Source organism: Amphibalanus amphitrite, unplaced genomic scaffold (genome assembly GCF_019059575.1).
Source record: "Amphibalanus amphitrite isolate SeventyFive unplaced genomic scaffold, NRLGWU_Aamphi_draft 000109F_arrow, whole genome shotgun sequence".
NCBI classification, from domain to species: domain Eukaryota; kingdom Metazoa; phylum Arthropoda; class Thecostraca; order Balanomorpha; family Balanidae; genus Amphibalanus; species Amphibalanus amphitrite.
In genome coordinates, this window is record NW_024881604.1 from 455,286 (window position 1) to 476,684 (window position 21,399).

Here is a 21,399-nt window from a genome sequence, read left to right on the forward strand (position 1 = left end):
TAAAACACAGTCATTGCGCTAGCTGCGTCTTGTGTTGAAGATGTCCCGCTTCCCCAGACAGAAGACCCGGTCATAGCAGCCAGCAGGTAGAGGCTTTTATGATAAAATCAGACAGTTGGGATGACTATAACGGTCAGCTGTACGGTTTGCTATATGTAGCATGTTGATAAAAATGACTGACAAAATGTTTTCCAACGATCGTTCGTTGTTTCATGGAGCAGAAACGCTAGCTTAATGGATATATTCGGTGAGTGACGGTACAAATTTAGCATCTAAATAGGCTGACAAAGATTTATCTGCAATCAATTTTGTATTATGCCTATTTAGCTCTGCTCATCCAAGAAATGCTGTCTCTAGAAACAGGAGTAATAAATCACCATAACCGCCTGAATAAAGTCGCTGGTAAAGCGGCGGCCGTCAGCGTCCCGGCTCCCGACAGCGTATTTACAAATTGCAACCGAGCTCCGCCGTGGGGTAAGGTGGGCAGGGGTTTTTGCACTACGGCTGCGGCTGAACTACCGTCTGTGGTAGAAACTTCAGGACGATGGCGCGTTTCATACGAAATCTGGCGCAATGTTTGTTTGCTTCTGAACTTGTACTGCTGTGAATTCTTGAAGTAGGAGTGTTTCAATAACAATTTGTGGATTATTTGAGTTTCTTTATATAAACATAGAATAGTATTATGAAACATTTTGTGGAAACTGCAAATACTGATATGATCAATTACTTAGTTTGGGAATTGATACACATTTTGTAGATATTTGTCTGACAAATGGTGTAACAAACCTCAAGCCTTTCATGAATCTGAAGCTGTTGTAAAAAATCAAAATTGCTTTGATGTTACATAGTACCTTGCTGGAAATACTGGAGCATGGTTCAAGATGATGCGTAAAAATTCAAGATTTGTGCGAAAGCTTGTGACTGAAGAAAGAAAACAGTTCGATATGATGGCTCAATCAAACGTGGAAATGGACGACAAAAGTAGAGTTTCAACATTCCAGCATGTGAGAATAACTTCATAAATTCATAGTTCTTGTACATACTAGTTCTTGTACAATACATATTCACAGTTCTTGTACATTGTCATAGTTCTTGTGTAGTATTGCATTCTTCTTATGTACAGTTAAAGGTTTTGTTAGGGTATTTCAAATTTATTGTGTCAGTTGAGATATAGATGGATTGCGGAAAAATTTAGAATCATGGCATGGTAGCTAGGTACTTGTTCGGTAAAAAGGCATGTGATGAATGCCATGAGAAGGTTTTTATGATTTAATATATGATCGTTGTTGTACCCACAAAAATGCTAGCTTTCTAGCAACTAGTTTCTGAATCAAATCGAAAGTATTTGCCATGAATGTAAATATGTACCTGCAAAGTATGTCAATAAATTTGTGTGATGTTGACCAGAGAGTTTTATCATCTGGGCATTTATGTCGCTTCTTACATTAGGTGTTAAGCATAGTAATTACGGATGAACTTTGTGCCAATATCTTCAATGCACAATGTATGTAGCATGTCTATCTCAGGCAGCTTTTGCCAAATTGTCAGGGAACTCAGATTTGTTTTTCAATAGAAAAACACAATTCTAAAGAATATTGTTTTAACTATTGACAACAAACCTTCGGTTACAACCCTCACTGATCCTGCTATAGCTATAGGCATTTGGCACCAGCTTGACCAAGGGCATGAACTTCACAGTTGCACAACCTTTTGTCATGTACCACCAGTCACTTTTTTACTTAAGGTGCACATAGCAGTGCACACAACAATGTGCAGAGGGCCTACACAAAAACCACATGATTAGTGTGCACTATGCACAGCATTGTACCCTGATTATTTGAATATTTTGACCACTCAACAGTCAACAGTCAGGAGATAGTTATTGAATATCACATTTATTATACATCACTTGTCAAACAAGAGCATGATGACACACATTTTGACAAGCAATCATGGTAGTATTCCAATAAGTTGGACAGTCACCTCCCTGGGCGTCATTTTTCCAGGAAGGTACCTCTGCAGGTGTTATGGTAGGCTAGGTTGAATTGGGTTAGTAAGGTGGTTAGGACCAGGTCAGACCGTAAGGCCTGGTCAGGTTGATTTTAATCTTTCATTCTAAGTTGACATAGATACCTATTACCTATGTATTTGCTCCAGCCTGATTTTCATTAGGTAATGAGCTAATTTTGTTTTGTTTTTATCTGTCTTGTTTTGTGTTTTTGTCCATTATATTTTGCCCCATAGGCAAGGGTGGAGCTTTTTCAGGGAAGGTGGTGGAGCATGATTGGAGGCGCTCAACCAGACGGCATAGGAGGGCACGATTTCTGAACGCGCACTGATGCCTGATTCAAGCCGCGCTGTCTTCATGTGGGGCGGCGCCAGAGCCTATTTTAAGGGAATTTGACTGGGGGGGCAACCTGGAAAATTGTCTTTAATAATCCATTAACCCTCGCCCGTATTGGTGTTTCCAGTAGCGAGCGTATAGGGGGGGGGGGGGGGTCCGTTGGACCCTCCCCCTTGCCGTTTCGCCCCTGATCGAGCTAGAGCTTCGCGGAAAAAAACGACCGTGTTGCCCGTGATGAAAGGAAGCCGATTATACCCAATTTTAAGGTCCTAGGTCATCGGTTGACCTTCCAGGTCAGGTCATTGACCCAAAAGTCGGGAAAATCGGGACCTGTTAGAGCGTCGTAAAGAGTGGCTGCTATGGTTTTTCGGGGTGCTGATCACGAATATCATGTTAGTTATGATCATAGATGATGTCTTCATGCATTTAGGCCAGGTCAGGTCAGGTCAGGTCAGGTCAACCAGTAAGGGTTTTACCGGGTATTCGTAGTAGGTGGCAACCGCCTCTGACAGCTTCGTAACATGTTACGAAGGCACCAAAACTACTTCGTAAATGGTCAAATGGTTGCTTAATTCCAATTCAGCTCCAAAAACTAGCCTAGAAACATATAAAACTCGAAAATGTGAACCGAGGTCATCAAAGGTAAATGATCTGACCTGACCTTCCGGTGATCTTGACACCCACCCTAATGCATGGGAGCAACATCATATCCCATGTTTGAACGTTTGAAACCACGAAAAGACTGCAAACGCGCGGCTAATGCGAGGCGACATACGCCGAATCGCGATCCCGGCCAAGCTGATGGTGCCATGGTGCTAGGCCGCCGGTGCATCTGAAAGTACTGTGGTGCCCCTGACAAGCCTGAAGTTCCAACGACAGGCCCGTGGTGCCCCTGACAGGCCCATGATGCCTTTGCGAGGCCGGTGGTGTCCACGTGAGGCCGGTGGTGCCCCTGGGCCCTGACAGGACTGTGGTGCTCCTGACAAGCCTGGAGTGTCCCCGACAGGCACGTGGTGCCACTAACAGGCCCAAGGTGTCCCAGTCCCTGCGAGGCCGGTGGTGTCCCTGCCAGGCATGTGGTGTCCATACTAGGCCTCTGGTGCCCCTGACAGGTCCGTGGCGCCCTTGCTAGGCCTATGGTGCCTCTGGCAGGCCTATGGTGCCCCTGGCGGGCCTAGCTGTGGTGGTACCCCTGACAGGCCCAAGGTGGTGCCCCTGCGAGGCCGGTGGTGCCCCTGGCAGGCCTGTGGTGTCCCCGGGCCCCAAGAGGGTGGGGGGGGGGGTCATGACCCATATGACCCACCCTTAGATACACCACTGGTCATTACTTACAGACTGACTCATTTGACATCCATTGCAAAACAAGTCACAGTAGTTACGTAGTATGTTTGTCACCCTGTTCCTTTATGCCCATTTTTATAGTGGGCAAATCTCGACGACTAGGGGGGCAATTCTGTTGAGTGCGGGGGCATTTGCCCCCCCAGTTAACATGTTAAAATAGGCCCTGGGCGGCGCGCTACTTAAAATTCCCTAAAAGAACGGGAAGTGATGCCTATAGAACCTTCAATCATTCTGGGCTAACGCTTATGACTTGGAAAAAGTCGCGATCCCAATTCAATCGAAAACCTGTTGGCTCTTGTTCAGCAGGAGGTATATGAAGAGTCACCCGCCATAAGCACTGCTCAACCGCAGGCACAGGTTTAGACGGCGTTGGTCCGCATCAAAGCCAGTGTGCTGGAGAATTCATTGGCTGAAATGCTCCAGAACATTCACCACTGTGTTTTTATGAAAGGTGGCTACAAGCTCAGTTAAAAGAAAAAGTACCAGATTGTTTTGCTATTTAATTACAGCGGGAAGAAAGGTGTCCGGATAATTTCGTTACACCCCCTGTAATGTTCAAATGGTTGCTAGATTCGAAATCAGCTCCAAAAACTAGCCTAAAACATGTAAAACTCGAAAAAGGAACCGAGGTCATCAAAGGTCATTGAGCTGACCTGACCTTCAGGTGACCTTGACACTCACTCTAATGCATGGGACCAGCATCATATCACATGTTTCAACGCTTGAAGCCACGTGAAGATTGCAACCGCGCGGCTAATGCGAGCCGACATACGCCGAATCGCGATTCGGGCCAAACATGGTCTCGAGAAATAGGTCACAGGTTAAAGGTCATTTGGGTCAGGGTCATGAAATTTTCAGGGTAGGTGTAAAATTAATAAAATCGGGGGCAATGAAAGTTTCGTCGCGATCGGACGGTTTTTACGCGAGTTACTCACGAAAAACCGATAAAGCGCACCCAAAAAGGCAGAAATATGCACATGCGATATCCTCTACTGCGAAAAAAGTGCATCATTTTTTAAAGTCGCCGACATATTGTAATTACCCTAAGCTCAGGCAGTTGTATGGTAGAAAATTCCCCAAGTGAAATACACTACGGCGGAAATAAAATACCCTACGGCGGAGCTCGGTTGCAATTTGTAAATACGCCTCCCGACAGCCATTCGTCGCCTGCAGCGCCACTTTCGCCGCGGCCCATGACTTTCGCCACATCCTCGGACTTACCGATCTCTGCCGCCGTCTCTGGATCGCACTTGGCCACGGCAGCTGCCTTCAGAGCTGTCCATGAGTCCGACTCCGAGTCAGGACTCGACTTCGAGTCAGTCACTGACTCAGGGCTTGTCCTGGAGTCTGACTCTGCTGCAGGGGCTGACCTAGGGTCCGATTCTGACTTAGGTTTCGGCCTTGAGGCTGTGTCTGACTCATTGTCTGACTTGGAGTTTGACTCAGACTCGAGACGCGACCTCGGGTCCTGCTCTGACCCCGTCCGCTCCACGGCAGGGTCGTCTGCTGGCGGCGGCTGTTCCTGGATGCCGGCACTCTCTGTCACGTTGAGGTGATCTGCGACAGAGACGAAAGGTCAGTTTAGCTGCGGGCCTTTCAGGTATCGCACGCTAAACGTAAGTCATTAATTAGCCTCATAATCATACAGCTAAGCAGAACATCGGCTGCCGATCTTGACTGTGTGGGCCTGACAGTTTCGGTGTTCAACTGATGAATTTTAATGTAGCATGGCTATTCAGTATTCATGCACCATTAAAGTTCACACTTTTGTGCTGACCGGCATACCTAAGCGCATCCATATTGTCCCCGTGTCCTCGAGGTTTAATGTTTGTTCCTTGTGTGTCTGATGTTTTTCTTTCCTTGACTTCACCCGATAGTGAAGGATTTGTTGGCACTGATCATTGCACGTAAAGAAATAAAGAATTACCTAAGCATGGTGTTTATATTTCCCACCGATCAATAATCAATAACTATTTAAACCTGGTGTGAGCACGAGCTACCGGACAATAAAGCATTGCGTACCTATCTTTAAACTGTAATTGCCTCATTGTGCAATAGAAGGAAATTTATCCATCAGTGCGTCTCCTTTACATTGTTTAGAACTCAGCCGTATACAATACGATTCATTTTTCAATTTGACCGCCAAGTGTTAAGTTTTGCAGGCCGATCATGTCTATTTACTGCCTTGGCAAAGTTTCTTCGTTTGCTGAGCTTTCATGGATTCACATAGATTTAACGCGGATCAATCAAGCTTCGTCGAGGTTTTTCAGTTTGGATCAAGTTTGGATGCTGCCGCACTGCACCTATTTTTCACCTCTTCTCATTGATATTGAAGACGGTGATCTGTTTTCCTCGTGCCACTTCATTAGATCACGCTTTTTGCGATGTGCAATGTGTCTATTTATGTCAGATCACACAGGTGATTCGATGACAAAGGCGATTGCTTGTATACAAACGTTCCTATTAGAAGTCAATTAGTTCCGGAATGCATTAACCGTGATCGTGAATAGAATCGTGATCATTAGCTTATGGTGGGCCGGATCGTTCATTAACCAGAGCTGCTTTCCTAATGTGATGATATTTGTTTCATCTTTACTGTATAGGTAACCTTGAGTGTACTAGAGCAGGGCCATGGCATGCAAAACAAACAAGTGATTATACGTGTACACATTTCCGGAAAGGATTAATCTCACATAGCTGTGAGGCCTTCATTTCGTTAGCTGTCCCTCATCGCGCTCCGTTAAAAACAAAAAATAATATAGTAACGGCGGGCTTATGGCTGGGTACTCTACCATTACACGCGGAGAACGTTCTATCGAAGACCCAGCCGACCCGCGGGCTTGCCTTGCAGGAACTACCGAGCGGAGGAAAACAAACGTGAAAGTCACAGTCCAAGGGCGAAGGCTCTGAGCTGACACAACAAGGGTCATATCGCCCGTATCTGAGGTCACCAAAACAGCATCCGTCTACCGTCACCGATGTCCCCGCCATCGCGTCAGCAATGTTCTCTGCCGTTCAGACTAGGCAAACTGGTAAACAAACGCCCCCCGGCCACGTCACGGCCTCGACCGAAGAATGCTGAGGAGGGCTCATTTCAATTTCCGTCGGCTCCCGGCGGCAGCACTGGCCTTCAGAAGCTTTGCTGGGCACGCGTTTAGTGAGAATGGTGGGCTCAGGTATGTTCGTTGCGTAATAAAGCCTGCAAAAGGTGAGGCGACCTAATCAGTTCGGTGCGTCGACCCTTAACCTGCTTTCAATCGTGTTTCGAATCGGCGTAGGGAGGCGAGTTAATGTTGCACGAAAAAAAAAAAACTGAATAAATCGTTTTAACCGAAAAAGATTCGCTCTCGCAAGTAAAGCGTTAGCATGCTGAAAAAGTGGATGTAGGATGGCAGACCCATTCAACATAAAACATTAATCCACGAATGAAACGTAGAACGTGCCTTGAGAACATATATGGTTGATGGCTGTGATGAGCATTGTTAGTATTATAGTTTTAGTGATGATGAAATAGCCTTTGCTCATACTTAATCGAAAAATGACGAAAAAACAAAATATATATAAAGTGACTGATATTTCGCCCTTGTGGCTTCTTCAGAGTACATAATCTAAACCATTCATATTTGAAGCAGAGATGGCGAACGTGCGGATAACATTCTTTGAACCACCGATCACAAGTTGTTGCTGCCATAAATAACAATAATCCAATTTTAACACTTTACCCTAAGTACTAATCCTAAATACATCTAAGTCAATGATACCTTAAATAAAAAAGGCATAATTTACGATCACGATCTTCTCCCCAGACTGGCAGCATAGGTATACAGAACTAAAATGACGCATGTTGGCCTAAATAAGAACACACACGATCACTACACAATTACACATTTGACACCGGTACCGAAATTTAATAATTACAAGTAATTGGGTCCTACACCTCGTACTCAAATGTATCAACACATCACACCGAATACATTACATACGTGCAACATGTACATATACAAAACACATCGATCGATGGTTGACAAAACGTAATCGTTCAGTGGAGCAGTGGCCACGTGTCGATCTGGCCGTTCAGAGAGGGCTGCCTATCCCGGATAGCCTGAGCCTCGGCTATCTTCCGGTCAGCTGCGTCTTTGCATCTGCGAAGAATGGTGACAGATAGCCGAGGCTCTGACTCATTCGGATGGCTCTCCCTCATATGTTCTCCAAAGGGAGTCTGCCTCGTACGATTGGTGCCGTCTCTAAAATGTTCATCGAACCTGTATCTGAAACAGCGCTTTGTTTCTCCAATGTATGTCTGAGGAGGCCCGTCGGCAGCTGCGCACATCATACATGTGATCTGATAGACGACATAGTAGAACGTGCCTATTCAATGCTCACGCATTGACAATGGGCATGCAAGCTGGGTATGCCCATAAGCATAAGTGATTGACAGTACCTACCCACACATTAATTTATTTAGAAGTGGTGATGCTTGCTCAATAGCTGCATGTGTGCCGTTTGATTTACACGAACTTCAACAGCAGTGTCTGATAAGTGCTGCACGATGCACATTGCACAACGCACATGTGCGGTAACAAAATGTTCAAGCACAGCACATGCAACTTCGTGGCAGGTTACGTGCACATTGTCCAATGTCGAACGTTAAACGCCGATATAACTTGACATGCTTTTAAAAATACACCATAGGATAAGCCACTGACCATTCGTGAAGGAAGAAATATGAGGATACCTACAGAACTAACAACGTGTCCGAGAGAAACGGTGGACCGCGGCAGCCACGCCGGGCCAATGGCACCCGTCGATTTATCTGCGCCCGTCTCGAAGGACAGGCTCCTAAACCTCCAAGGTCATCCCTCAGAGGTATTCTCTGCACTGATAGCAAATTAACACCCGTCTCGAGTGTTAACACCTAAGACGAGTGTCGTTGATCCGGTGCGCTCACTTACACCCGTCTCAAGTGCACACCTAAATTGGGTGTTTGTAGAAGTGTAACACTCGTCTTTAACACTCTCCACCAGGATCACACTCACCATAGAAACACCCGTCATAGGTGTAACACTTTGTCATAACCTCTTATTCGGGTGTCGAAAACACCTTAACCTGGTGTTAACACCGAGAGTAAAACCTTCATTACAAGTGTCTTGTCTTCTGGTTACACCCAGGAAAACACCTCGCATGTGTATCACACTTAATGCAAAACACCCCCTAGAAGTGTAATTTAAACACCCAACCCAAGTGTTGCTGAGCTGGATGCGAATGAAATTTCTCATGAGAAGTTTCATTCGCAAGAGGAAATGCCACATGCATGTAGCATTTCCTCTTTCAGACATATTCTCCGTGATTTTTGGTTTGAATATTGCACAAACTCTCCTCTGATCATCACAATCAGTGTTTTGTAAAATACACTACCGTTTACTGTCAACTGTATTGATTCGTATAGTGCGAACAGAAATGCAGAGCATGCATCTTGGCACTGCAGCAGCCGCAGTCGCCGCGCGGGACGAGAGGCCGCCCGGCGGACACCGCGGGCAGCGCCTCAACGCATCACAAGTAGGTACGGAGCTCGGCCGGCGCCAGACCGGAGCCGCCAGCCGGAGACGTCGCCGCCCGTCTCAGGCTGGCGGCGCGGGCTCAGCCGACACTTCAGATCCCACTCGCAGGGGCGCTAAGCCGAACGGCCGGCGCCGCGTACGCCCGCCCCGCCCAGTAGGCAGCTGCTTGCGTCGCGCGGAAACTGAGGCGCTGTGCGAACACAGTGAATGCCGCCCCCCAGGTCAGATATTGGTCCGGCTTTGACATGAACCTCTCAAACTGGGCCACCTTTACGCCCTCCACCCATAGTTCCTCTTCGTGGATGGTCGGTGGGCCAGCCCGACCTCCTGGCGGCCCGAACACGACGTGTTCCTCCCTCATCTCCATCAGCACATGTGCCAGCTTTTCATCTGCAATAGATGACCAAAGTCTAAGCAAAACAAAACACACAGGGAGACAGCGGGAGAGAGAGTGGAACAGAGAGAGCGGGAGAGAGGGAGAGAGAGAGAGCGGGAGAGAGATAGAGAGAGAGAAAGAGCGGAAGAGAGAGATAGAGAGAGAGAGCGGGAGAGAGAGAGAGAGAGCGGTAGAGAGAGCAGAAGAGAAAGAGAGAGGGAAAGAGAGAGAGAGAGAGAGAGAGAGAGAGAGCGGGAGAGAGCGAGCGAGAGCGAGAGAGAGCGGAAGAGAGCGAGAGAGAGAGAGGGGGGCGGGAGAGGGAGAGAGAGAGAGAGAGAGAGAGTGAGAGAGAGAGAAAGAGAGAGAGAAAGAGAGAGCGGAAGAGAAAGAGAGCGGGAGAGAGAGAGGGGGAGGGAGGTAGAGCGAGAGAGAGAGAGAGAGAGAGAGAGAGGGAGAGAGAGAGGGGGAGAGGGAGAGAGGGGGGAGGGAGAGAAAGAGAGAGAGAGAGAGAGAGAGAGAGAGAGAGAGAGAGAAGAGAGAGAGAGAGAGAGAGAGAGAGAGAGAGAGAGAGAGAGAGAGAGAGAGAGAGAGAGAGAGAGGAAAAGAGCGGGACGAGGTGGTTTACGACTCCCCTGCAGCTGAACCCCCCCCCCCCCCCCTCCTGAGTGCCGTAGAGACAAGCGGTAACCAGGTTTCGAAATATCGTAAAAAATATGTTTGGCTGTACTGTGTACATCGGTCATATTTCGGTCAGATCAAAGAGGTCATCAGAAGTCAGAAGTCAGCAGATCAAAGAGGTCATCAGAAGTCAGAAGTCAGCAGATCAGAAGTTTGTGCCACAGTTGCATGTGACCTCTTTAATCACTTACGTCACTCTCTATCCGCGTTCTATTCGGAATTTCTATTAGATGCATTTGATTCAGATTTTGGTGCATCTGAAACTTTGGCATTAAATTACCTTCGTGGAATTTCATCATTCGTTCTGTGTTGACAAGAAAAACACAATGATGTTGGAATAAAGTTAGTATTTTTGTCGATCCAAAGCTATTGCAGGAAATCGTTGGTGACTTCAGATGACCCCGATGGACCTATACCAAATAACATGAGTGATGCATTTCAACGACAGGGACCTATGACATTTTTTTGCTTGATGAGTGTTTCGGATGACAATTAGAAAGGCACTTAAATCGAGAAAGTGCAATTGATCATCCCCCTCAACTGCAAGCCGGAGTACGCCAAGCTAACGCCACTTTCTTTAGTCAACATGGGCTCAGTCAAAGTTCCTCACTTACCCAGAGTGTCACAGAAGGCGACTTCGTTCAACATGGATTTGAGCGCCATCCTCGCTTCCTCCAACTCCTCTTCCCAGGTCCTGTTTACCCCACGCACCCTTGCGAGTTCTTCCCAGATCTGGAACAGAGTTTTGGTATAAGCTAAAACTACTGAGTGCTCCGTTTTAAATGCGTGATTCACGTAAATGACCAAGAACTTAACCAAAACTCAATTCAAATCCAAGAAACTTTGACATTTTAACCCTCGCATGTGTGCGGCGTTTGCCAGCTTCTAATGTGTAGGGGGGGGGGGGGTCGGTTGGACCCCCCCCCCCCTTGCCGTTTGGCCCCTGATCGAGCTAGAGCTTCGCGGAAAAAACGAGCGTGTTGCCCGTGACGAGAGGAAGCCGATGATACCCAATTTTAAGGTCCTAGGTCATTGGTTGACCTTCCAGGTCAGGTCAATGACCCAAAGTCGGGAAAATCGGGACCTGTTAGAAAGTCGTAAAGTGTGGCTGCTAAGGGGTTTTTCGGGGTGCTGATCACGAATATCGTGTTAGTTTTGATCACAGATGATGTCTTGAAGCATTTAGACCAGGTCGGGTCAGGTCAGGTCAGGTCAACCAGTAGGCGTCGTGACGGGTATTCGTAGTACGTGTCAACCGCCTCTGACAGCTTCGTAACATGTTACGAAGTCACCAAAACTACTTCGTAAATGTTCAAATGGTTGCTAAATTCGAATTCAGCTCCAAAAACTAGCCTAGAAACATGTAAAACTCGAAAAAGTGACCCGAGGTCACCCAAGGTCACCAAAGGTCAATGACCTGACCTGACCTTCAGGTGACCTTGACACACACGGGAGTAACATCAAATCACATGTTTGAACGTTTGAAACCACGAAAAGCTTGCAAACACGCGGCTAGTGCGAGCCGACATACGCGAAATCGCGATTCCGGCCAAACATGGTCTCGGAAAAGAGGTCACAGGTCAAAGGTCATTTGGGTCAGGGTCATGAAATTTTCAGGGTAGGTGTAAAATTGATCAATTCGAGGGTACTGAAAGTTTCGTCGCGATCGGCCGCTTTTTACGCGAGTTATTCGCGAAAAACCATGGGGGGGGGTCCATCCGACCCCCCCCCCCCTACACATGCGAGGGTTAATCTAACAATGTATTGATATGAACGATGGCCCAACTTAGTCTGATTATTTAACCCCGAGTAAATTACGATTTTTTTGCAATGGTAAATAAATGATAATGATTAGGGTTTAGGGCACGGCGACTACAAGTGCAATGGTGAATAAACCTTTGCTGGAACCTCAAGAGCAGGATATAATAGTCAGGCTTGAAAAAAAAATCAAAGTATAACAATTAGTCGCTTAAAAAGAAAAACGTTTGCTTCCGAGAAGAACGGTCTCCAGATTCTGTAGATTCGTTTCGTGAACTAACCTCCACTTCATTGAAGAGGGCGGGATAGACGCGTTTGAGAGCCGCCAGTCCGATTTTTCTTTTGATTACCAGCTGACGGCGGTCGGCGAAGGTCTTGTCCATTGCCTCCTTCAGCTGCCAAGCAACACACATAATTGTACCACAAAACAGACGAAAATTACGTAGCCGCAAATGGCGTATGGAAGCACGCTTTGGCGTTCCTATTTGGTGACCCTAGATCAATTTATTTAGAAGTTAACCCTCGCACTGCCGGGGGAGGGGGTATGTACCTATGTGCCACCGCGCGCCCCAAAAATTTGACATACCTGTTCCGACATCAATTTTGCACATTTTGTGCGGAAATAAACACGATATCACCAGAAGTCAGGTCACCAAGTCAGGTCAAGCCCGGCTGTAGAAACCGCAAAAGTCGCAAGCGAGACTGGCGGGCCACTTCGAGTCTCGCAGGCCACCAAGAGGCTCAGCGTCCCGAAAACACGTCACGTTCCGCCGACCGTGGGGATATTGTCATTTGCTTTTGCTATTTGTCGGAACAGATAGATAATGGAATATGATAACCTCAGTTTTACGTAATAAGCAGTCGGCGGGCCATTATAGGCTGGCGGGCCACAAACCACTTTCTAGAGCCGGGAGGTCAAGTGACTATGACAAAAGGCAAATTTTAAACTTTGCAACCCCACCAGTTGTTGACTTAGGATCCTGATACTCTCATTATAAGTCAATGGGAGAAATTCCGGATGCATTTGAATTACATTATTTCCAATAGATACGCTCATAGTCATGTCCAATAAGCTGATCATTGACCATTCAAGCGAAATTTTGCACCAGCGGCCCTCTAAGGAGCGTCAAAGGTCACGTGACGCTTAGAGGAAAACGTCGGACTTTGCTTGCTATCGCTACGCATAGGTATGATATGGTTTGCGCATAATTGGCCAGTTCGAATAGTGAAGGTTTCACGTTAGAGTGACTTCTAGAAGTCTAGATATACGCTAAATGGTGTTTTAGTGGTCAAAATGAGTTTATTTGAGTTCACATGGGTCAAATAAGGTCACTTTGGGTCAGGTCAGGTCAGGTCACGATAGGTCATGCCAGGTCACAGGAATAGCTTAGGTAACGATAGGTCACCCCAGGTCTCGATAGGTCACGATAGGTCACGAAAGGTCACCCCAGGTCACGATAGGTCAGGTCATGTCACGATAGGTCACCCCAGGTCACGATAGGTCAGGTCAGTTCACGATAGGTCATGCCAGGTCACAGGGGCTGCTTAGGTCACAACAGGTCACCCCAGGTCACGATAGGTCAGGTCAGGTCACCATAGGTCATGCCAGGTCACGATGGGTCAGGTCAGGTCTCCGGTCAACTCGGATCATGCAAGGTCACAGGGGTCGCTTAGGTCACAATAGGTCACCCCAGGTCACGGGTCACGATGGATCAGGCCAGGTCACAGGTCACCTAAGGTCACGATAGGTAAATGCAGGTCAAACTGGTCACATTAGGTTGGGGCAGGTCAATTAGGTCACGATGGACCATTACAACTTTTGAACACACAACTATTCACACTGCCCTAACCACATCAAATCTGACGCTTTGTGAAAAACCCGAGCTCACCAGTGTTCTGCCAGCCATTTCAATTTGAAATCAATTCAGAAAGCTTGATGTATTCCAGAAAAGGTGCATTCAACATTGATCAGCAATAAATCTGGATATCGTTTGTCCCATTCGAAGACAATGTTATTACCTAAATGAACTTGACAAAATGAGGCCAAATTGCTTTCATTGTATTGTAAAAACACCCAGCTAATCATTGCCTATCAAATTGTATATACATTCTATAGAATAGATGACGTCACTGGAAGAAGAAAATCCAGCACCTGATTGGCTGCCGGCGGCTGCACAACGTTACGTGACGTCACCGGACGGTCACTGGACGTCGCCTTTTTGCAATATGCTTTTTTGCTTCGCTACCACCACACAATGCCGCCAGTTATATGAGCAAATAAATTGTTTTCCGGTGTAGCATACGCCCAATGGGTCACTTTAAACTTGATTAAATAATAAAACGATAATTATAAACCACCCTTCAGCTCCTAATCGCACAAAAATATTGAAATCCCTCTCTCATCCCCCCCAGCGCGTCGCTCGCCATGGCCGCCGGCGGAACAGCGCAGTCTTACCAATCAATTTATAAGTAATTCCACCAACCAATCTTGGAAAAAACTATCCCACAGCATTCACAACACTCACTTTTACGTCGTCGATTACTTTTCAGGACACTTGCACTTGATTTTCCATTTATTTGCGAATTTGCAAAATCGCTTACCTTACGCTGGATTCGCCGGCCGAGAGCATCTGAGAGAATGGTGGCCGGTGGAATCAGTGCTTCAAAAAAGGCTCAAGGTACCAAGCCCTTAATTATCGCCCTATTAGCCTGACCTCAGTAACATGCAAGTGTCTAGAGCGAATAATCGCCCGCCACCTGACAGACTACCTCGAGAGCAACAATATCTTGTCTGACCACCAATTCGGGTTTCGTGCAGGTCGCTCAACCATGGACCAACTACTGCTGGTTTACGATGACGTTTCCAGACACCTTGACAGGGGCGACACCGTTGACGTCATCATGTTTGACTTCTCCAAGGCCTTCGACGTAGTATCTCACCCTATTCTGCTCACCAAGTTACATTTGCTAGGGATCAATACCCCCCTCATCCGCTGGATCGAGGACTTTCTTGTTGGTCGCCGCATGTCAGTCCAGGTAAAGGGAAAGACAAGCAGCCAGCGCAACGTCTCGAGTGGCGTACCCCAGGGTTCTGTCCTCGGACCAATTCTTTTTCTTATTTTCGTCAACCATGTCGCAAGTAACCTCCTCTGTCAGTATAAAATATTTGCAGATGACCTGAAGATCTACATGACAATACGCCACGACAGTCCAGCTAACTACTGTCGTGATTCACAGGCTTGTCAGAAGGACATAACGATGCTACAACGCACGGCAGAGTCCTGGTGTCTCTACTTAAATCTGAAAAAATGTGTGGTCATCCGCTTTCAAAGAAGGTCCCATGTCCTACCTCCCCCGTCCTATCACTTAGACCAAACATCGATTCAGGTCGTGAAATCCCACACTGATCTCGGGGTTCTTATTGATTCTGACCTAAAGTTTCACCAGCATGTGGCTTTGACAGTGCAAAAGGCTGCTGGCCTTACCCAAAACTTGTTAAGGTCAACTGTCTGCAGATCCCCTGATTTCATGCTCACTTTATTCAACACTCATGTAAGACCCATCATGGAATACTGCTCATGTGTATGGCACACTGCGTATATAGGGGACGTGCGCCTCCTCGAATCTGTTCAACGCCGTTGGACTAAAAAGATCTTAGGCATGGGAGAGCTTGATTATAAATCCCGGCTTAGGGCTCTGAACCAGTACTCGGTCCAGGGCAGACTTCTACGTGCCGATCTGATTCAATATTGGAAGATTTTCCACGCAAAGTGTTGTATAGATGCCACTACCATGTTCGAACTTGATCCCTCGTCTAGTACCAGAGGCCACATGTTCAAAATCCGCCACACTCGAGCACAAACTGATGTCAGGACCAGGTCCTTCAGCAAGCGTTGTATCACCGCTTGGAACGCACTCCCTGACCAGGTCGTAGGTGAATCCGACCTGAGCAGGTTCAAGGCCATGTTGGCTGACTCGATGGGTGATGCCTTGTTCTCTTATCATATGTGATGGCTATTGCGTTGACCTGTTTCCCCTAATTTGTGTTTGCATTATTGTATACGATCTTTTATTGTATGTATCATGAAACTATAGCAAAATTCGTGTTTGTCATTATGCAGGCTCTTGTTCCCGGCTTGGCAGCACCCCCTTGTGGTGTCTCCGCCGGGCGAGCCCTACGTTCGCGGGTTCCTTCCTCACGTATCCTATGCACATCCTCTATGCTGTACTCTGGAAGGCAGGGAACCCCCAACAGGTGAGTTGAACAGGTGAGTGCTGCCAGATGGGGAAGGCTGTAATCCTCCAGATCAGTTACAAAAATCCTCCAGATTCCTCCAAATCCTATTGGTAGATATAGAAAGGCGGTCTTGGACGCTGCGGGGAGCTATACCCCCAAAAAAGTTTCACCAAATTCTAAAAACTCGTGGGATTTCGAATCCTTTCGCACTGCTGTGCTCTTTAAAAGATACTTTTTCTTATAAAAGTTGTTTAGTTTTCGTTTTATCTTTTAAAAAAAACGAAAATTTTCGTCGATTTCGGGCGCTACAGGGGTACCGGGGGCATTTGCCCCAAATGTCCCCCTAATTAGATCCGCCAGTAGTTTGGTACCCTCGTAGATATAGCTACAGACTGAGACATTCTGCAGTCTCACGGTAATAAAGGACGTGATATATCCTAACGGGTAGGGTGGCGCTGGGTAGGAAAATGCCTTTTTAGTCTTGAATGTGTTATATTTTTCCATGAAATTGAATATAATAATCGGGCGACAAATCCTCCAGATTTTCCTCCAGAATCAAAAATCCTCCAAAAGCGAAATTTGTCCGCAAATAGAGTTCAAAATCCTCCAGATTTGCGGAAATCCTCCAAATCTGGCAGCACTGGGTGGAATAGTCAATCACCACATCAACATTGTGCCAACACTGAAACCAAGGCTATATAAACCAGGTAGAACGCTCCCGAAGAAAAAGTGGTGACAAGCAATATTTAGTTGCCGCGACCCTCACTTGTTCAAGACTATATGCGCAAGCAGCATTTACAAGCTAGCGGAAATCGACCAATCGGCGTTCGGAAATACTCAACGCTGATTGGCCCGATGCTCGTGACGAAATTGTGGGGGACTACAGCTACTCCCCTATGGCGTTTCATTGACTTATGACTTTTGAAGGGGATTTGTATCAGTTTTTGTTGGTTTTGAGGCCATTTTTGAGCTTGGATATTCTTTCCGTGACCTTTGACTATATAATAACGACATTTAATCATGACATTTCTATATACTATCGGTGTCACATCGGCCAAAAAGACCGTAAGTACATGGGATAGACGGACCACTGCTGATGGGGCCACACATGCCGGCGTGTGGTCATCGGAGGCCCATGAGGGCTCGACATGGGCCCTTTATGGGTCGGTATAGGCCCAGTGGGTCCAGTGCAGGCCTACCAGGGGTCGGTGGCATATAATGTAAGGCTGTCTCGGGACGAATTGAGGGCTCATGGGGGCCATATGGGACCATTAGGGACCACATAAGCCAATCAGGGGTCCATTTAGGCCAATAAAGGTGCTTCAGGGACTTGAAGAGGCCATTCAAGAGCCGTGGTGGGCCCATGAGGGGACGGCATTGGTCCATCAGGTGCAGTCAGGGGATGTTGTACGGGTTTCTCAGTGACCCATTTGGGCATATCAGTGACCAATTTAGACCCAGCAGGGGGCTTTGTAGACCTATCAGGGGCTGGTGATGGTTTATCGGAGGCCAACGTTAGTCCATCGGGGCACGGCATGCCCATCAGAGGTAATTGCGGGCCCACGCTGAAAAATGATGGCCCTTCAACGACCCCTAATGGATCTAGATTGACCCATGTTCCATGATGTGTCATGTATGCCCCTATGGCAGGCCTACTCAGACCCCTGATGGACGTTCCCGGCCTCTGATGACCCTATACTGAATCCTGGTGGGGCTCTAAGAGTCTCCAATAACCCTTCTTCAGCCCATTATTACCATACGCTGGCACTAGTGGCCCCACATCAGCCGCAGGGCAGTCCGTGCCAAGACAGCATGTCTTTTCGGCCGATATTACATCGGTAATATTAATTAAAATCATGATTTTATGGTGCCATTATATAGCTAACAGTCATAAGAAATATATTTCAACTCGAAAACAGCTCGAAACAGCATATAATCTTAAAGAAACCCCTCCGAAATCCAAAAGCCTATTCGGGTCCATAGAGAATAACTGCGGTCCCCCGCAATTTCGTCACGAGCGTCGGGCCAATCAGCGTCGAGCACTGCCGAGCGCTGATTGGTGAATTTTCCGCTAGCGCGTGAGTGCTGCTCGCGGAACAAGAGTTCGTCGACAATCCTCCACAAACGTCTGTCACCACTTTTCGTAATGCTAAACAGCCGGAGCGTACCCCCCTGACTGAAACCAACCTCACCTTCTCCGCAAATCAACTCGAAATGCAAAAATCAGTGCAATACAATTAAATTAAATCAATCCACATTTGCCAACGAAACAACGACGCGCCGCGCGGCCACTCCGCCAATATATAAAATGGCGTCGACGAGCGTTATAAATGACCCCTGGAAAAATAGTTGGTAACACTCGGGCCGGAAAAAAGCACTCGCATTATGATCACACTTTAGGAGATGAGCTCTGCAAGTGTTTCGAGTGTGAACGGAACTTACGTAGGGTGTGCACATGGTGTAACTTCCGTAGCTGAGTGTTGCCACTGAGTGTTAACTTGCTGCACTTCAGCGATGACCTTGAATGGCAGTGTTCGAAGTGTACAAAGACCTAGCAATCGAGTGTAACACTTTTATTAACCTCTGAAGTGGGTGCTGACTGCGTGTAGGTGGACATGATCGGGTGTTAATTTGCTATCAGTGTGAGACGTTCCTTTTGGCCGCGGGCTGGCGAGTGGCGATCGCCCCCGATTACACCATGCCGAGGTGACCTGAGGCCAGTTTTACCAACATAAAAATAGCCGCCTGCCGGAATTTTTTGCCTGAAGACCGCTTCACATACGGAGCATAGGAGAGAGTGGGGCACATTCGTGCATGGCGCACAGTCGTTTTCAGCAGTTTATGGGAACACGAGTGACTGCACGAGCTCAAGGTAAATTATGGAAATATGTCTATCGTTGCCGCCCTTCGTTCACTGTAGAAGACAACACTGTACCATAGGCGGCGGAACGGGGAGGGCAACGGGGCACCGTGCCCCCCTTTGATTTTGGCATTTTAAAGGGACCCTCCCACCTTAACATTAGTTTTGAGTTGAGATAGCCAAGTTTGCGGCCAGGCTCAGAAACCACCATTTATCCTGGTCGCAACCCCCGCAGCTTTATGGTGTTCAAGAAATTTCTTCCCTTTACTTGCAGGGTGGGACCAGCTTGGTCCCTATCTCTTAACCATTACGGGAATCTGATGACGTCATCAGGCTTTCGAACGTCCGTTAAATGTTTGACTAAAACGTTTTGTAGCACGCGGTGGTATATGCTGCTTTGCGCGCAACAAATGCCGCACTTTCAAATAAAGTCGCTAGGAATAGCGGAGATCCCAAAAAGTAAACAAAAGTAAAAGTCTAATATCTTGAAAACCGGTGAATATTTTTCGATGAAATTTGGTAGATATTCGTTTTTGCTCTTTCTGAACCGAGCGACATCACTTTCATGCAAATTCATTAACTTTTTTGAAGGTGGGAGGGTCCCTTTAACATTAGCCCTATGGGCGTTGCATGGAAAGAATGGGACTAAAAGTCGGCACTGCCCCCTCCCTTAATTGAGGGTGTTCCGCCGCTACTGCACTGTACCTGTAGTCATGCTTGATAAAAACGCAAATTTGTAATATTCGTGAGCTTTCCAAACTTTTCTCATATCATCCATTTTCGTGATCGTGAGTCGTGACTCGGAAATGTGGTTCAGCTTTTTGAAATTGGGGGGGGGGCGAAAAAGCTCACTCTAGTCACGAAACTGCTGCAAACTTGTTTGTTGAAAAGTGTCATTATTCAACAATAAATTTTGAGATATATTACAGATAGCGTTGTGGGGCAGGTTCGTGTACACACTGCCTAGGGGCACATTCGTGCATATTTTTCTTTTTAGTTTTTGCGATTTATGACTTTATCTGTGGTAGGTTTCACTAATGACGCTCGCCTGACTCAGTCTCCGCTGCTTGCGACGTCGTGAGTGTGACACGCGACCTTGGCGAGGTCACGGAGGCCGGCAATTGGCACATTCTTGTTGGCCAGCCCATTCTTTCTACTTATGCTGTGCAATCATGCATTCTTGTCGAAAGTAATCAAGTGAAATGACCCACTGCCATTTGCCAATTTCTTTTGGTAAATTTCTGGTAATGCCCGGTAATTGCTCGAACTTTTCAGGGTGCACGAAAGTGTCCCATCCCATGCACTAATGTGCCCCATAGCCCATAGGTGGGGCAGTTTCGTGCAAACGTTCAGAGTTACTAAAAGTCATTTTTCTAATAGAAGCAATAATTTTAGAGGATAACTTTAAGGAGGAAAAATATCTGCAATAGTTCCTTTCCATACTACAATGAACAATTTTGCCGTTACACTAACCAAAGAACAGATATATGGATTTATCCTTTTTTTGCACGAATGTGCCCCACTCTCCCCTAAACACGATGGGCACGTAAGCGGATAGGGTTCAACCATTTACGCTCGATATGTGAAGCGATCTTTAGGCAAAAAATTCCGGCAAGCGGCTATCTTTCTGTTGGTAAAACTTGGCTCAGTATTATACTCTCAAAACGTATGCAAACGGCGTTCCCGTGGTATGGTATAGATCTTTGTTTGACTCGAGTGATTCGATTCGGATTGGGGAGGTGCCTGCTCTTAACTTTTATTCGTTTATGGAGGTAAATGGTTGTGACGAACGGTAAGCGGCAATTGAGGGATCATTAACAAAGCCTGAAGAAATCCCGTGAAACCATGAAAACGGTACGGACCGGCCAGGCAGCCAGCCCTCAATAGCCAGGGGCTCCACTCCAGGGAGCGATAGCGATACTTTCGAGACGCGATACTTTCAAGAAATACTATACCTGTTCATTTACATATGTGTCAAGTTTGAGGTCAGGCCACCAGAGGTCATCAGAAGTCCAATTTTCCCAATTTAGACGTTAATATCAAGGCTATATAAACGTTCATATACAAATAACCTCATGGGTATAACATCGCGTAAAAAATATTCGATACTCGATAGGCCTTTTAAATTTTGGTATTTCGCTGAAGTGTCCTCATGTTTGACACGCATGCGTCAATCAGCTTCTGACATAAACTTGCACGGTAGGTATTATGCAGTTTTCTTGAATCGTAAATCGTGTTTCTGTCGCA

The 21,399-nt window shown here is 46.7% G+C and overlaps 2 protein-coding genes across 4 annotated transcripts in view; both read right to left on the reverse strand.

The window, feature by feature from the left end:
• The window catches only part of LOC122380926, a 34,111-nt gene that overhangs the window by 8,514 nt on the left and 4,198 nt on the right, over positions 1 to 21,399 (reverse strand). Inside the window, exon 2 of the mRNA XM_043364561.1 lies at positions 4,907 to 5,242. Coding sequence (XP_043220496.1) covers positions 4,907 to 5,242 — 336 coding nt within the window. The remainder of the gene's footprint in view (positions 1 to 4,906; positions 5,243 to 21,399) is intronic.
• LOC122380927 lies at positions 9,098 to 18,600 on the reverse strand. Of its 3 annotated transcripts, none has more exons than XM_043364564.1 (4): positions 18,485 to 18,600; positions 12,337 to 12,450; positions 10,912 to 11,029; positions 9,098 to 9,633 (listed from the first exon to the last, which is right to left on the reverse strand). In XM_043364564.1, the coding sequence occupies exons 2-4, from the start codon at positions 12,436 to 12,438 to the stop codon at positions 9,335 to 9,337; spliced, it is 519 nt and encodes a 172-aa protein (XP_043220499.1). In that variant the 5' UTR covers positions 12,439 to 12,450; positions 18,485 to 18,600; the 3' UTR covers positions 9,098 to 9,334. The 3 variants fall into 3 exon arrangements, with proteins under 3 accessions (XP_043220499.1, XP_043220498.1, XP_043220497.1); XM_043364563.1 differs by lacking the exon at positions 18,485 to 18,600 and adding an exon at positions 14,657 to 14,738; XM_043364562.1 differs by lacking the exon at positions 18,485 to 18,600 and having other exon boundaries at positions 12,337 to 13,139.

Coding starts and splice junctions, on each gene's coding strand:
- LOC122380927 (XM_043364562.1), bottom strand. CDS start 12,468: ATGTGTGTTGCTTGGCAGCTGAAGGAGGCAATGGACAAGACCTTCGCC. Junction 11,030..12,336: donor CCCTCTTCAATGAAGTGGAG/GTTAGTTCACGA, acceptor ACTCTGTTCCAG/ATCTGGGAAGAACTCGCAAG. Junction 9,634..10,911: donor CGCCTTCTGTGACACTCTGG/GTAAGTGAGGAA, acceptor CATCTATTGCAG/ATGAAAAGCTGGCACATGTG.